This window comes from Oncorhynchus nerka, linkage group LG12 (genome assembly GCF_034236695.1).
Source record: "Oncorhynchus nerka isolate Pitt River linkage group LG12, Oner_Uvic_2.0, whole genome shotgun sequence".
NCBI classification, from domain to species: domain Eukaryota; kingdom Metazoa; phylum Chordata; class Actinopteri; order Salmoniformes; family Salmonidae; genus Oncorhynchus; species Oncorhynchus nerka.
This window is the reverse complement of record NC_088407.1, coordinates 93679058-93694380: the sequence shown is the minus strand read 5'-3', so window position 1 is coordinate 93694380 and position 15323 is coordinate 93679058. Positions and strand designations below refer to the sequence as shown.

The 15323-nt window shown below is 42.1% G+C and overlaps 1 protein-coding gene across 3 annotated transcripts in view; it reads left to right on the top strand.

Moving 5' to 3' along the window:
• The window catches only part of letm1 (leucine zipper-EF-hand containing transmembrane protein 1), a 34801-nt gene extending 23621 nt beyond the window's left edge, over nucleotides 1-11180 (top strand). For 2 of the 3 annotated variants that reach the window (XM_029647343.2, XM_029647342.2), the window contains exons 11-13: nucleotides 80-273; nucleotides 4929-5085; nucleotides 5209-11180. In XM_029647343.2, coding sequence (XP_029503203.1) covers nucleotides 80-273; nucleotides 4929-5085; nucleotides 5209-5349 — 492 coding nt within the window. In that variant the 3' untranslated portion in view covers nucleotides 5350-11180. The remainder of the gene's footprint in view (nucleotides 1-79; nucleotides 274-4928; nucleotides 5086-5208) is intronic. The other variant, XM_029647345.2, reaches the window with a different exon arrangement.
• Nucleotides 11181-15323: the final 4143 nt, after the last annotated feature.

Here is a 15323-nt window from a genome sequence, read left to right as displayed (position 1 = left end):
GCGGGATCTCGTCACTACTGACGGGGGGTCGGGTGGGATCTCGTCACTACTGACGGGGGATGTGTGTGTTTTTGTCCAGGACCTAAAGGAGATAAAGAAGGAGTTATCTAAGACTGGCCAGGAGAAGGCCGTGCAGGAGAGTAAGGCCTCTCAGCGGCTCTCTAAGAGGGTCAACGGGATGATCAGTAGGATAGGCAAGATCATCACAGAGCTGGAGCAGGACAAGGTGGTCCTCGACGGACAGATGGACAGACCATCCACTCCTCCTATTGGGTAAGAAATCAGTCATCATAGAACCACTCTGTTCGATCAGACTGGAACAGGATATGGACGTCAAATGCAGCAATACGCACAAGGCAGTAGGATACGCGCCACACTGTTGTCAAAAGCCAGCGGTTTCATGTGAAGTGGATGAAAATATCAGTTGGAAATTTAGAAAGAGGGGAGATCTAATATGCAACAACTAGCATGAGATGCTCATAGCCTGGTTCCTCTCTAGGTTTCTTCCTATGTTTTGGCCTCTCTAGGGAGTTTTTCCTAGCCACCGTGCTTCTACACCTGTTGTTTGGGGTTTTAGGCTGGATTTCTGTACAGTACTTTGATATATCATCTGATGTAAGAAGGGCTATATAAATACATTTGATTTTATTTAATATGACTAGCACGGGATGCTAATATGACTAGGATTATCATCAACTAGCATGGGATGCTAATATGACTAGGATTATCATTAACTAGTATGGGATGCTAATATGACTAGGATTATCAACAACTAGCATGGGATGCTAAAATGACTAGGAATATCATCAACTAGCATGAGATGCTAATATGACTAGGATTATCATCAACTAGCATGAGATGCTAATATAACTAGGATTATCATCAACTAGCATGGGTTGCTAATATGACTAGGATTATCATCAACTAGCATGAGATGCTAATATGACTAGGATTATCATCAACTAGCATGGGTTGCTAATATGACTAGGATTATCATCAACTAGCATGGGTTGCTAATATGACTAGGATTATCATCAACTAGCATGGGTTGCTAATATGACTAGGATTATCATCAACTAGCATGAGATGCTAATATGACTAGGATTATCATAAACTAGCATGGGTTTCTAATATGACTAGGATTATCATCAACTAGCATGAGATGCTAATATGACTAGGAATATCATCAACTAGCATGAGATGCTAATATGACTAGGATTATCATCAACTAGCATGAGATGCTAATATGATGCCTTGTGTGCCCTGTGTCGTTTTCATTTTGTTTGTACAGCTTGCTTGGCCCATTGTGTCCAGTCACTCTGGTTCACACTGACCGTGTGCAATGCCATGATCATCCAGTCTTTCTCCTTCTCTGTCGCGGATGCCATAGTTGCCCATAGTTTGAAGATGTAATCCGGAGACAGAAGTTTTACACTACAGCCTTGTTCTCTTTTCCACTCCCTCTGCATTTGTAATCAATCGGCAGAATTCTATTTATCTCCTTATCATACTCTGCTTCCACCAGGCATTCTACTGATGGTCAACTTCTTCCGCGACAACAACGCTATTGATCGTCGTTTCTTCCCAATCGCTGTCATCGGAAGATGGTTCAATGAAAATGCTTTTACCTAAGTCAGGGATTTCCTCATCGTCTGAATAATGTTCAGTCGGAGAGATTCAGCGTGGCACGATCGTCCTCCAGGAAGTAGTCCATCACAACCTTTTGTCCCTCTGATCTTTGTCGACGGCGTCTGATAAATTCAGGGCAGCATTGTTGAGAGCAGTAGCATCACTTTGCATTCTCCACGGTTAACGTTACATCTTTCAAAAAAAGCTGCGGTAGCAAGTATCCACACTTACTGAGAACAGCTCATGTTATAGACAGAAGTATGTTACATGGCAGATCAATCCGAACTCATGTCTCGGTGTGTCCATCCATTATCTCAGCCAATCGTGGCTAGCGGGAAAGTTCCTGTCTAAACCAACCAGGCTCGTAACTTAACAATTGTATTCGTATTTACATATGACATAAGGGTTTGTTATTAAGGCACTTGAAAGTTCACATGTCCCAGAAGGCATTTCTGCAACAAACAAACAAAGTTAATATGCCTCTCCTGTGAAGTAGTGACGTCCATCATACGCCTACCTTACTGAAACGAGTCACAAATAAGTTACATAATGAATATACACACACCAATTTAATTCTGTTCAATTATGCAAATTAACCTAGAGACTAATAAGCATGACAGGTCAAATGTATTTACATCGATGACGAGACTAAATGTTTTATTCCCTAACCGGACAACCGGCCGGTGCAGATTTTTATCGGCTTTCCTAAAAAAAATAGTGTCCAAAAGCCGGCTAATACCGGCTCAATGAAACCCTGCTTGGTGGCGGTAGTTTACTGTTCCATCTGAGCAGGGCACTCTGCCCTCAGCAGTTGTGCCTGGTTCAATCGGATGGAATAGGTCCATTCATTTCACTGGGGTGGGGCTTTATACTGGCCTTCATTTCACTGGGGTGGGGCTTTATACTGGCCTTCATTTCACTGGGGTGGGGCTTTATACTGGCCTTCATTTCACTGGGGTGGGGCTTTATACTGGCCTTCATTTCACTGGGGTGGGGCTTTATACTGGCCTTCATTTCACTGGGGTGGGGCTTTATACTGGCCTTCATTCACTGGGGTGGGGCTTTATACTGGCCTTCATTCTCTGGGGTGGGGCTTTATACTGGCCTTCATTCACTGGGGTGGGGCTTTATACTGGCCTCCATTCACTGGGGTGGGGCTTTATACTGGCCTTCATTCGCTGGGGTGGGGCTTTATACTGGCCTCCATTCTCTGGGGTGGGGCTTTATACTGGCCTTCATTCGCTGGGGTGGGGCTTTATACTGGCCTTCATTCACTGGGGTGGGGCTTTATACTGGCCTTCATTCACTGGGGTGGGGCTTTATACTGGCCTTCATTCACTGGGGTGGGGCTTTATACTGGCCTTCATTCACTGGGGTGGGGCTTTATACTGGCCTCCATTCACTGGGGTGGGGCTTTATACTGGCCTCCATTCACTGGGGTGGGGCTTTATACTGGCCTCCATTCTCTGGGGTGGGGCTTTATACTGGCCTCCATTCACTGGGGTGGGGCTTTATACTGGCCTTCATTCTCTGGGGTGGGGCTTTATACTGGCCTTCATTCTCTGGGGTGGGGCTTTATACTAGATTATGTTAGAGAGCTCCTCATAATAGCAGCTCCTGTGACAGCATGGGCAGCGCCATTAAGGGCTGTCTCCATTTTAAAATAGTGTATTTCCTTTAAGGAGAAGCATGGTCTTTTAGTAAGTCTCTGTTCTTTGACCTTTTTAAAGTCATTCTTCATTTGGAATGGCAAACTATGTTGTTATTGATGGTGTCTGTTCTAATGTAGACTTCCTGAGAAGCCAGTCTGGGTTAGAGTTAACCCTAACCCTTATTCATCAGTATGGTGTCTGTTCTAATGTAGACTTCCTGAGAAGCCAGTCTGGGTTAGAGTTAACCCTAACCCTTATTCATCAGTATGGTGTCTGTTCTAATGTAGACTTCCTGAGAAGCCAGTCTGGGTTAGAGTTAACCCTTATTTAAACAAGCAGACAGACTTACAATAGTTTTACCATTCTGACACTGAGGCCTTCTCAAAACAAGAAATCTTGATAATTTTCTAGGATCAGATGCTAACACATTTAAATTGTTCTTACTATTCCGATTATTCATTGAGAAATATGGCGTCGCTAAAAGTTAAGCTAAATGTTGGTAAAAGCTGCGACCTCATTCATCTACTACGTGTCAGATGTTAACAATGTGTTGGAGTTTCAACCATTTAGTCCATCAAACTGGAAAGGCACCCGCCCCTTTAAGAGCGACCCGCAAATCTGCTCCCCAAATAATATGGATCTTTTTTTTAGCTCTGGTAAAATGTTTTAGTTTTGAACAGTTTGGGCTACAGAGGAGTGGCTTTCTGTATTGTAAAGGTGCAACCATGGACACGAAGCCACTCTGTTTGTTTCTAGAGCAGAGGCTGTGGTATAGCTAAGCCCAGAGACATATATTAAGAAATAAATGACTAAACCCTATCAGACTTAGTTGTGCTAACTGTTTTTATAGACAAAAGTAAAATGATACTAATGACTTTGCTGGGGCTGCGCACCCCTCAGGTGATACATGTAACAACAGCCTGAGCACACTGGACTGGAACCAACTGTACAGATAGAACCATGTGTAACCATTGAATGTGTTATCTGACCAACTCTAGTGCTCCCAAGTCAACTTTACATGTTTATAAGTGAGGGTTCAAAAAATTAGTCAAGATTAGGAAAAGTTTTGCAGCACACCTGAGAGTTCCTCAAGCAGCACACCTCAAATTAAATTTTACTGGTCACATACACATGTTTAGCAGATGTTATTGTGGGTGTAGTGAAATGCTTGTGTTTCTAGCTCCAACATTGTAGTAAAATCTAACAATTTCACAACAATACACACCAATCTAAAGTAATGGAATGTGTGCTGCACCGGTTGAGAACCACTAGTAAAGTCCATATGTCATTTAAACTGTTGCTATATAGTGACTATAGCATAATACACCTGAACGTTATTTATTAAGGCTACTGCTTTTTTTTCTTCACAATAATGCTAACTCTCATTTGCTAAATTAAAGATCACAATCATTTTCTATGATTTTTCGCAAAAGATGCAATTCCTAGGAAAGGCTTTTAAATATTTTTTAATTTTAGCTTGTTCTTAATTGCACTTCACTGATAAAATATTCCCTAAAATGTAATTTGGTTTGATCTGATTGGTGTGCTGGGACTTCTGGGACTTTTGATCCTGCATGGCAACAGCGTTGGCTCCTCCTCCCCCACCATGTGACCTGTGTGAGCCAGTAACATGCCTCCTGTATGTAGCCTTCTGTTTACCTTTAGGGAGAACCTGATCAGTATCAACGAGCTCATCACTGTCATGAGGCAGATCCAGAACATTCCAGAGCACAAGCTGCAGAGCATCGCTGACGCTCTCGATGACAACAAGGACGGGAAGATCGACATTGATGATGTCATCAAGGTATGTGTTGGGACCTCTGGCTGTGTCTTCTCAGCCAATCAGCTGAATGAAAGACAGACAGACAGGTGTTGACAACGAATGAACGCTAACCCAATGTGTGTCTCGTTGTGTGTGTTATTCTAGTTGGTGGAGTTGATTGACAAGGAGGACATTGACATCAACACCAGCCAGGTAGCAGAAATCATGGTGATGCTGCAGAAGGAGGAGAAGCTGCAAGAGAAGGAGAAGGCCCAGAAGGAGCAGGCTGCTAAGTTAAATAACTAGCCCACAGAAGAGGCTCTGCTTGGGGGAGGAAACCGCCTCCGAGATGACCTAACTGGAGCTCATCTCTGGACCCCAGACCTCCGTATACCCTGACCAGTCGACCGGCACCATGAGCTACCACCCACCCACTCTAAACAGTTTCTTCCAATAGAATTTAGAGGCTGACTTTTTGTTCAGAAATTTGTTTCAGAAAGGCTTTTGTGCCCTTATGAACATTATCCCAAAGTACCCCAAAATTATACTCAAACAACATAGTCTTAGAAACAAATGATGTATCTGGGACCCAAGCTAGCTATCTCATGGTAGTACTGGGACCCTAGCTATCTCATGGTAGTACTGGGACCCAAGCTAGCTATCTCATGGTAGTACTGGGACCCTAGCTATCTCATGGTAGTACTGGGTTAGATATGCTTTATCTCAGCCATGTGTGAAACTCATTCCAGGGAAGGGCGAGTGTCTGGGTTTCCGCTCCACACTTGTACTATTTAATAAGGAACTCGCCTCACCTGGGTGTCTAGGTCTTAATTGAAAGGAAAAACCAAAAACCTGCAGACACTTGACCTTACGTGGAATGAGTTTGACACCCCTGATCTAGGCCTTCAACAGGTACGTAATAAGGCCGAGGCAACAATGATATGATATAACAGGGTCTCCTATCTCACAGCTACAGTTTACAAAACATTAAGGACACCATCCTGATATGGCGTTCCACCCCCTTTGGCTCTCAGAACAGCCTCAATTTGGCACGGCATGGACTCTACAAGGTGTCCAAAGCTTTCCACAGGGATGCTGGCCGTTGTTTACTCCAATGCTTCCCACAATTGTGTCAATTCGTCTGCATGTCCTTTGGGTGGTGGACCAATCTTGATACACTCGTGAAACTCAGCAGCGTTGCGGTTCTTGACACAAACCGCTGCTTCTGGCACCTACTACCCCGTTCAAAGACACCTACTACCATACCCCGTTCAAAGACACCTACTACCATACCCCGTTCAAAGACACCTACTACCCCGTTCAAAGACACCTACTACCCCGTTCAAAGACACCTACTACCCCGTTCAAAGACACCTACTACCCCGTTCAAAGACACCTACTACCCCGTTCAAAGACACCTACTACCATACCCCGTTCAAAGACACCTACTACCATACCCCGTTCAAAGGCACCTACTACCATACCCCGTTCAAAGACACCTACTACCATACCCCGTTCAAAGACACCTACTACCATACCCCGTTCAAAGACACCTACTACCATACCCCGTTCAAAGACACCTACTACCCCGTTCAAAGGCACCTACTACCATACCCCGTTCAAAGACACCTACTACCCCGTTCAAAGACACCTACTACCCCGTTCAAAGACACCTACTACCCCGTTCAAAGACACCTACTACCCCGTTCAAAGACACCTACTACCCCGTTCAAAGACACCTACTACCCCGTTCAAAGACACCTACTACCATACCCCGTTCAAAGACACCTACTACCATACCCCGTTCAAAGACACCTACTACCATACCCCGTTCAAAGACACCTACTACCATACCCCGTTCAAAGACACCTACTACCATACCCCGTTCAAAGACACCTACTACCATACCCCGTTCAAAGACACCTACTACCATACCCCGTTCAAAGGCACCTACTACCATACCCCGTTCAAAGGCACCTACTACCATACCCTGTTCAAAGGCACCTACTACCATACCATACTACCACCTACTACCAGACCCCGTTCAAAGGCACCTACTACCCTGTTCAAAGGCACCTACTACCATACCATACTACCACCTACTACCAGACCCCGTTCAAAGGCACCTACTACCCCGTTCAAAGGTACCTACTACCATACCCCGTTCAAAGGTACCTACTACCATACCCCGTTCAAAGACACCTACTACCATACCCCGTTCAAAGACACCTACTACCATACCCCGTTCAAAGACACCTACTACCATACCCTGTTCAAAGGCACCTACTACCATACCATACTACCACCTACTACCAGACCCCGTTCAAAGGCACCTACTACCCCGTTCAAAGGCACTTAAATATTCTGTCTTGCCCATTCACCCTCTGAATGGCACACAACACGTCTCAATTATCTCAAAGCTTTAAAGTCCTTTAACCCGTCTCCTCCCCTTCATCTACACTGATTGAAGTGGATTTAACAAGTGACCTCAACTAGGTATCATAGCTTACACCTGGATTCACCTGATCAGTCTGTCATGGAAAGAGCAGGTGTTCCTAATGTTTTGTACATTCAGTGTATATAGCCATACGTTACAACCTGTATAATGGCTCTGGTTTGAGATGAACCAGCTTGCCTTCTATTCATTCAACCATCAAAGGAATGATTCGTTCTTCGAGATCACTCCTCGACTTTGCACACTAAATCTCATTCATTTATTCCATTCAGCCCAATTTAGCTTTTGATTGAACTTTATTTTAGTTTTTATTTTAAAGCTCCTGATGTTAATACGTGTTAACTGAGTTGTTGCTATTTATTGTGTTGAATGTAACATAAAGATGTAGATATTCTAGAGGCTTTAGGGTTCGTCACCAAAGGGACCCCACTTATAGGATCCATAGGAGTTTATGACCTGTCAAAGTTCTACTGTAGACTATACCTGATGTTAGGAGAGACAGACCTGCCCGGTCTCTCTATTTGACCAGAACCTTATCATTTTCAAACCCATTCTAACTGACTAAAGAAGCAATCAAATGTAATGAAATCAATAATCGGTTGTGTTGAGCTGCATGGAGCACAGGGTGAGTCTGACCAATCAGCATCTTGGCCTTGAATAGAACCAGACATTACGGATACTGTCAAAGAAGTATTGTTGTTTTTGATGAATATATAATATTCTGCCCACTTTGACTTGAGTCTGTTACTAAATCCACGGAGGTGTGTGTATATAGAGTTAGTTTGGTTGAGTTGTATTGGACATCAGAAGGTATGTCTGTCTCATACATGTTGATTTCAGAACCTTCCTTATTTCTGAGCTCTAGGCAGAGAAGTGTACGAGCCTGTTGCTGGTTCGGAGGGCTAGGGTGAGAATGGCTGGTTCGGAGGGCTAGGGTGAGAAGGGCTGGTTCGGAGGGCTAGGGTGAGAAGGGTATTGAGCTGTTACCTTTAATCCATTCCTGGAACACATTGGGGTTTGCTGTGACGCTGGAGGGTTGGCTGTCGTCTGATATATGATCAGCTCACACTAGGAACTGGCGGTATCCATATTTTCATATCAGACTGTCCTCTTATCCCGGGATTTACAGTATTACCGGTTTAGTACACAAGTGGACACCAAAAAAATCCCATTGGGCGTCTTATTAGTAGAATGCTAACAAAATTAGCACAAGTAATGGCATGGAGGCTGCTACCTAAATATGCTAACGAGCGCAGACAAAAATAAGTTAATTGCAAAGACGGGCAGTCCAGCGCATAAAATTCTACGTATATAGGTAGGCACTACCGAATGTAATTTTTGTTGAGTTTGTACATTTACAAGTGCATGTGAACGAGAGACATTGTGCAAATGAACAGTACTGACTCTGGAGCACAGTACTGACTCTGGAGCACAGTACTGACTCTGGAGCACAGTACTGACTCTGGAGCACAGTACTGACTCTGGAGCACAGTACTGACTCTGGAGCACAGTACTGACTCTGGAGCACAGTACTGACTCTGGAGCACAGTACTGACTCTGGAGCACTATGTCTACATGCCGTATCTGTGTGGAGTCTGGGGTCGCTAGGGCAACGGGCCTGCCTGCTCTGCTTAGAAGGTGGAGCAGACGAGAGGAGAAAAAATGAAAGGAAATCAAGAGCGGGCAGTGGCAGCTGTGCAGAACTGATCCAAAGGGCTTTGACAACTTAATCATGGCAGAAAGCAAACACAGTATGATGCCCCCCTTACCTTATTAATTTAGCCACTTTAGATAGCTAGGGACTATGGTAACTTCATAATGTGACTGGGTCAGCTGTTCTGGAGGACTATGGTAACTTCATAATGTAAAATAATGTGACTGGGTCAGCTTTTCTGGGGGACTATGGTAACTTCATAATGTGACTGGGTCAGCTGTTCTGGGGGACTATGGTAACTTCATAATGTGACTGGGTCAGCTGTTCTGGAGGACTATGGTAACTTCATAATGTGACTGGGTCAGCTGTTCTGGGGGACTATGGTAACGTCATAATGTGACTGGGTCAGCTGTTCTGGGGGACTATGGTAACTTCATAATGTGACTGAGTCAGCTGTTCTGGAGGACTATGGTAACTTGAGGACAGAGGAAGGTGTAGAGGAGGAGTCAATTGCACACAAGGTCCAACCAAAATTTGACTTATGCTTTTAACCCAACTCCTCTGGAAGAGACACATTCTATATACAGGTATTGGAGTGGTGCAGGGGCTACACTGTGCGTCCAGGGAGCTGTTGTTGTGGGGGGTTAAGTGCCTTGCTCAATGGCATGTAGTGGTAGGATTTGATACCAGCAACCTTCCAGCTGACTTCCCGACAGATTCTTCTGGTCGGTCCGGGATTGAAACTGGCAACCCTCCGGCTGCTGGCTGGCCTCTAACCGCAAGGGGGAAATTATTTCATGGAGTTTGTAATTGCACTATAGTCTATTAGTCTAATAATCAAATCCATGTTTGTTGTCCATGTGGACTCAGGGCGTATCTGACTGTGTACCCTGGTTCTGCGATACTAGAGAAGACAATATTTGAAGCAATAAGTCATTCATAGTTATTATTGGAGAAAAATGAAGTGTACAATATGCTTTTTTTGAGAGAGAGAGGGCGTACATTGTAATAGCTAATTTATCATCTGATGAAATGCTATTTTAGTGGATAGTGTTTCAGATTGGGATTGTTTTTAAAGTTGAAGTCATCTGCACATCTAGAGGCTGGTGGGCAGCATGTTAGGGTGAGTAACTGTCCATCCTGACTGGCAGCATGTTAGGGTGAGTAACTGTCCATCCTGACTGGCAGCATGTTAGGGTGAGTAACTATCCATCCTGACTGGCAGCATGTTAGGGTGAGTAACTATCCATCCTGACTGGCAGCATGTTAGGGTGAGTAACTATCCATCCTGACTGGCAGCATGTTAGGGTGAGTAACTATCCATCCTGACTGGCAGCATGTTAGGGTGAGTAACTATCCATCCTGACTGGCAGCATGTTAGGGTGAGTAACTGTCCATCCTGACTGGCAGCATGTTAGGGTGAGTAACTGTCCATCCTGACTGGCAGCAGGCTAGCAGTAACCTATAGTAACCTATAAATTGTATAGCATCAGATTGGCAGTATGATGGAGGAGGACCGGGACAACAGACAGAACTGACTCCAATCTAAGTTCTAGAAGAGAATTCTGTAATAGTTCTATTGAAGTCTGTTCTACTCTTCTATCTATACTGTAGAAGGCTAGTTACTAGAGCTCGGTTCGTATCATATATGATATTATGCACTGCTATTGTTTTATGTTTTTAATGACCATCGCACCAAACTCTGGTTAGAGGATTAAATTAGGTTTGAGAGGCAAGACGTTGCAGTATAATGACATTCACTACTTAAAATGTTAATGAAAATAAATCCACTGTTCTTAATAACCTTATATTGAAGATATTGTATAATTCTGTTTATTTAATGTTTATTTAATCAAACTGAAAAGTTGAATAACATTTTGAACATGATTCAGATGACTTGGTAGCGATAGTTTACGTCAACATTAGTCCAAATCTGAGCTTTTTTGTCAGAAATCAAATCTTTATGTAAATAATTAACTTTTACATAAAATGGCACAAGTGTTTGAATAAACTTTGGTTGATCCTGAATGATTGTGTTCATTTTTTGTTGATTTTTTATTTCTCATGCAAGCGTCATGGAATGATCATTCACAAAGCTGATACAATAACCCTAACCACCCCTACCCCCAACCATAACCTTAACCACCCCAACCTTAACCCCCAACTCCAACCATAATCTTAACCACCCCAACCTTAACCCCCAACTCCAACCATAACCGTAACCACCCCAACCTTAACCCCCAACTCCAACCATAACCGTAACCACCCCAACCTTAACCCCCAACTCCAACCATAACCTTAATCACCCCAACCTTAACCCCCAACTCCAACCATAACCTTAATCACCCCAACCTTAACCCCTAACCCCTATCCCTCCTGCCTTACCAGCAGTTGTGGAAAAATAACTCAATTGTCTTACTTGAGGAAAGTAGAGATACTGTCCATTTAATAGAAAAGGACTCCAGTAGACATAAAGACACTGTCCCTTAATAGAAAAGGTCTCCAGTAGACATAAAGACACGGTCCCTTAATAGAAAAGGACTCCAGTAGACATAAAGACACTGTCCCTTAATAGAAAAGGTCTCCAGTAGACATAAAGACAAAAAGTCACCCAGTAAAATACTACTTGAGTAAAATTCTAAAAGTATAGCTTTAAATATACTTAATTATCAAAAGTAAAGGTATAAATAATTTCATATTCCTTGTATTAAGCAAACCAGACGGCACCATTGACATTTTTTAAAATATTTTATTTTGTATTTTTAGATAGCCAGGGGCACACACTAACACTCAGACATCCATTTACAAAGGATTAAGTTTGACCAGGAATGTTCTCTTAAGTGGGTAAATTGGACCATTTTCCTGTCCTGCTAACCAACGCATTCAAAATGTAAGGGAAAATGTCTGGAGTAAAAAGTACATTTTTCATTAGAAATGTAGTAAAATGTAGTAAATGTTGTAAAAAATATAAATAGTAAAGTACAGAACCCATTAGGAAAGGGGGTGGGCCTTTCCTAATGGGTTCTCTATCGCTCCTCTATTGTTCTTCTCGTACTGCTACTGATGCTAGTACTGCTACTGATGCTAGTACTGCTACTGATGCTAGTACTGCTACTGATTCTAGTACTGCTACTGATGCTAGTACTGCTACTGATGCTAGTACTGCTACTGGTTCTAGTACTGCTACTGGTGCTAGTACTGCTACTGGTGCTAGTACTGCTACTGATGCTAGTACTGCTACTGATGCTAGTACTGCTACTGATGCTAGTGCTGCTACTGATGCTAGTACTGCTACTGATGCTAGTACTGCTACTGATGCTAGTGCTGCTACTGATGCTAGTGCTGCTACTGATGCTAGTACTGCTACTGATGCTAGTACTGCTACTGATGCTAGTACTGCTACTGATGCTAGTGCTGCTACTGATGCTAGTGCTGCTACTGATGCTAGTACTGCTACTGATGCTAGTACTGCTACTGATGCTAGTACTGCTACTGATGCTAGTACTGCTACTGATGCTAGTACTGCTACATTTACATTTTACATTTAAGTCATTTAGCAGACGCTCTTATCCAGAGCGACTTACAAATTGGTGCATTCACCTTATGACCTCCAGTGGAACAGTAGTGCATCTAAATCTTTTCAGGGGGAGGGGGGGTGAGAGGGATTACTTTATCCATGCTACTTTTTTTTATGCTACTGATGCTAGTACTGCTACTGATGCTAGTACTGCTACTGATGCTAGTACTACTGATGCTAGTAGTACTACTGACGCTAGTAGTGCTACTGACGCTAGTAGTGCTAGTACTGCTACTGATGCTAGTACTGATGCTGGTACTGATGCTAGTATTGCTACTGATGCTAGTAGTGCTACTCATGCTAGTAGTGCTACTGATGCTAGTGCTAGTACTGCTACTGATGCTAGTACTGCTACTGATGCTAGTACTGATGCTAGTACTGCTACTGATGCTAGTACTGATGCTGGTACTGATGCTAGTATTGCTACTGATTCTAGTAGTGCTACTGATGCTAGTAGTGCTACTCATGCTAGTAGTGCTACTGATGCTAGTACTAGTGCTAGTACTGCTACTGATGCTAGTACTGCTACTGATGCTGGTACTGATGCTAGTACTGCTACTGATTCTAGTAATGCTACTGATGCTAGTACTAGTGCTAGCACTGCTACTGATGCTAGTACTAGTGCTAGTACTGCTACTCACGCTAGTACTAGTGCTAGTACTGCTACTGATCCTAGTACTGATGCTAGTACAGCTACTGATGCTAGTACTGATGTTAGTACTGCTACTGATGCGAGTACTGATGCTTGTACTGATGCTAGTACTGCTACTGACGCTAGTACTGATGCTAGTACTGCTACTGATCCTAGTACTGCTACTGATGCTAGTGTTAAGATAAGGCAAATAGGAGTGGCAATATCGTCCGCTATTATCCTCAGTAATTTTCAGTCCAGACTGTCAGACCCCGGTGCCTTGTCATTGTTGATAGACAACAATCATTTTCTCACCTCTTCCAAACTGACTTTACAGAATTGACAATTAGAATTCTTGTCTGTCATAATTTGGTCAGATATACTTGATGTGTAGTGTCAGCGTTTGTTGCTGGCACGTCATCCCTAAATTTGCTTATCTTGCCAATGAAAGATTAAAGTAGTTGTCAATATCAATATCAGTGGGCTTTGTGATGAAGGAGCAATCTGATTCAATGTTAACCATGCTGTATATTACTCTACATAATGTTAACCATGCTGTATAATGTACATAATGTTATACAGCAGCAACCAATATCAGAGTATAGAATATACAGCATGGTTAACATTATGTAGAGTAATATACAGCATGGTTAACACTATGTAGAGTAATATACAGCATGGTTAACATTATGTAGAGTAATATACAGCATGGTTAACACTATGTAGAGTAATATACAGCATGGTTAACACTATGTAGAGTAATATACAGCATGGTTAACACTATGTAGAGTAATATACAGCATGGTTAACATTATGTAGAGTAATATACAGCATGGTTAACACTATGTAGAGTAATATACAGCATGGTTAACACTATGTAGAGTAATATACAGCATGGTTAACATTATGTAGAGTAATATACAGCATGGTTAACACTATGTAGAGTAATATACAGCATGGTTAACACTATGTAGATGTAATATACAGCATGGTTAACATTATGTAGAGTAATATACAGCATGGTTAACATTATGTAGAACATTATGTAATATACAGCATGGTTAACACTATGTAGAGTAATATACAGCATGGTTAACATTATGTACATAATGTTAACCATGTAATATACAGCATGGTTAACATTATGTACATTATACAGCATGGTTAACACTATGTAGAGTAATATACAGTTAACATGCTGTTAACATTAACCATGTACCTCTACATAGTGTTAACCATGCTGTATATTACTCTACATAGTAATATACAGCATAGGTTAACCATGCTGTATAATACATAGTACATTATTACTACAACCATGCTGTATATTACATAATGTTAACACTATGTAGAGTAATATACAGCATGCTGTTAACACATAGTGTTAACCATGCTGTATATTACTCTACATAGTGTTAACCATGCTAATATACAGCATGCTGTATAACACTAGTGTTAACCATGCTGTATATTACTCTACATAGTGTTAACCATGCTGTATATTACACATAGCCATGCTGTTAACACATAGTGTTAACCATGCTGTATATTATGTACATAGAATATACTAGAACCATATATTACTCTACATAGTGTTAACCATGCTGTATAATGTTAACATAATGTTAACCATGCTGTATATTACTCTACATAGTGTTAACCATGCTGTATAATGTACATAATGTTAACCATGCTGTATATTACTCTAGTGTTAACCATGCTGTATATTACTCTGTGTTAACCATGCTGTATAATGTACATAGTGTTAACCATGCTGTATATTACTCTACATAGTGTTAACCATGCTGTATATTATGTATAGTGTTAACCATGCTGTATATTACTCTACATAGTGTTAACCATGCTGTATATTACTCTACATAGTGTTAACCATGCTGTATAATTACTACATAATGTTAACCATGCTGTATATTACTCTACATAGTGTTAACCTATGCTGTAT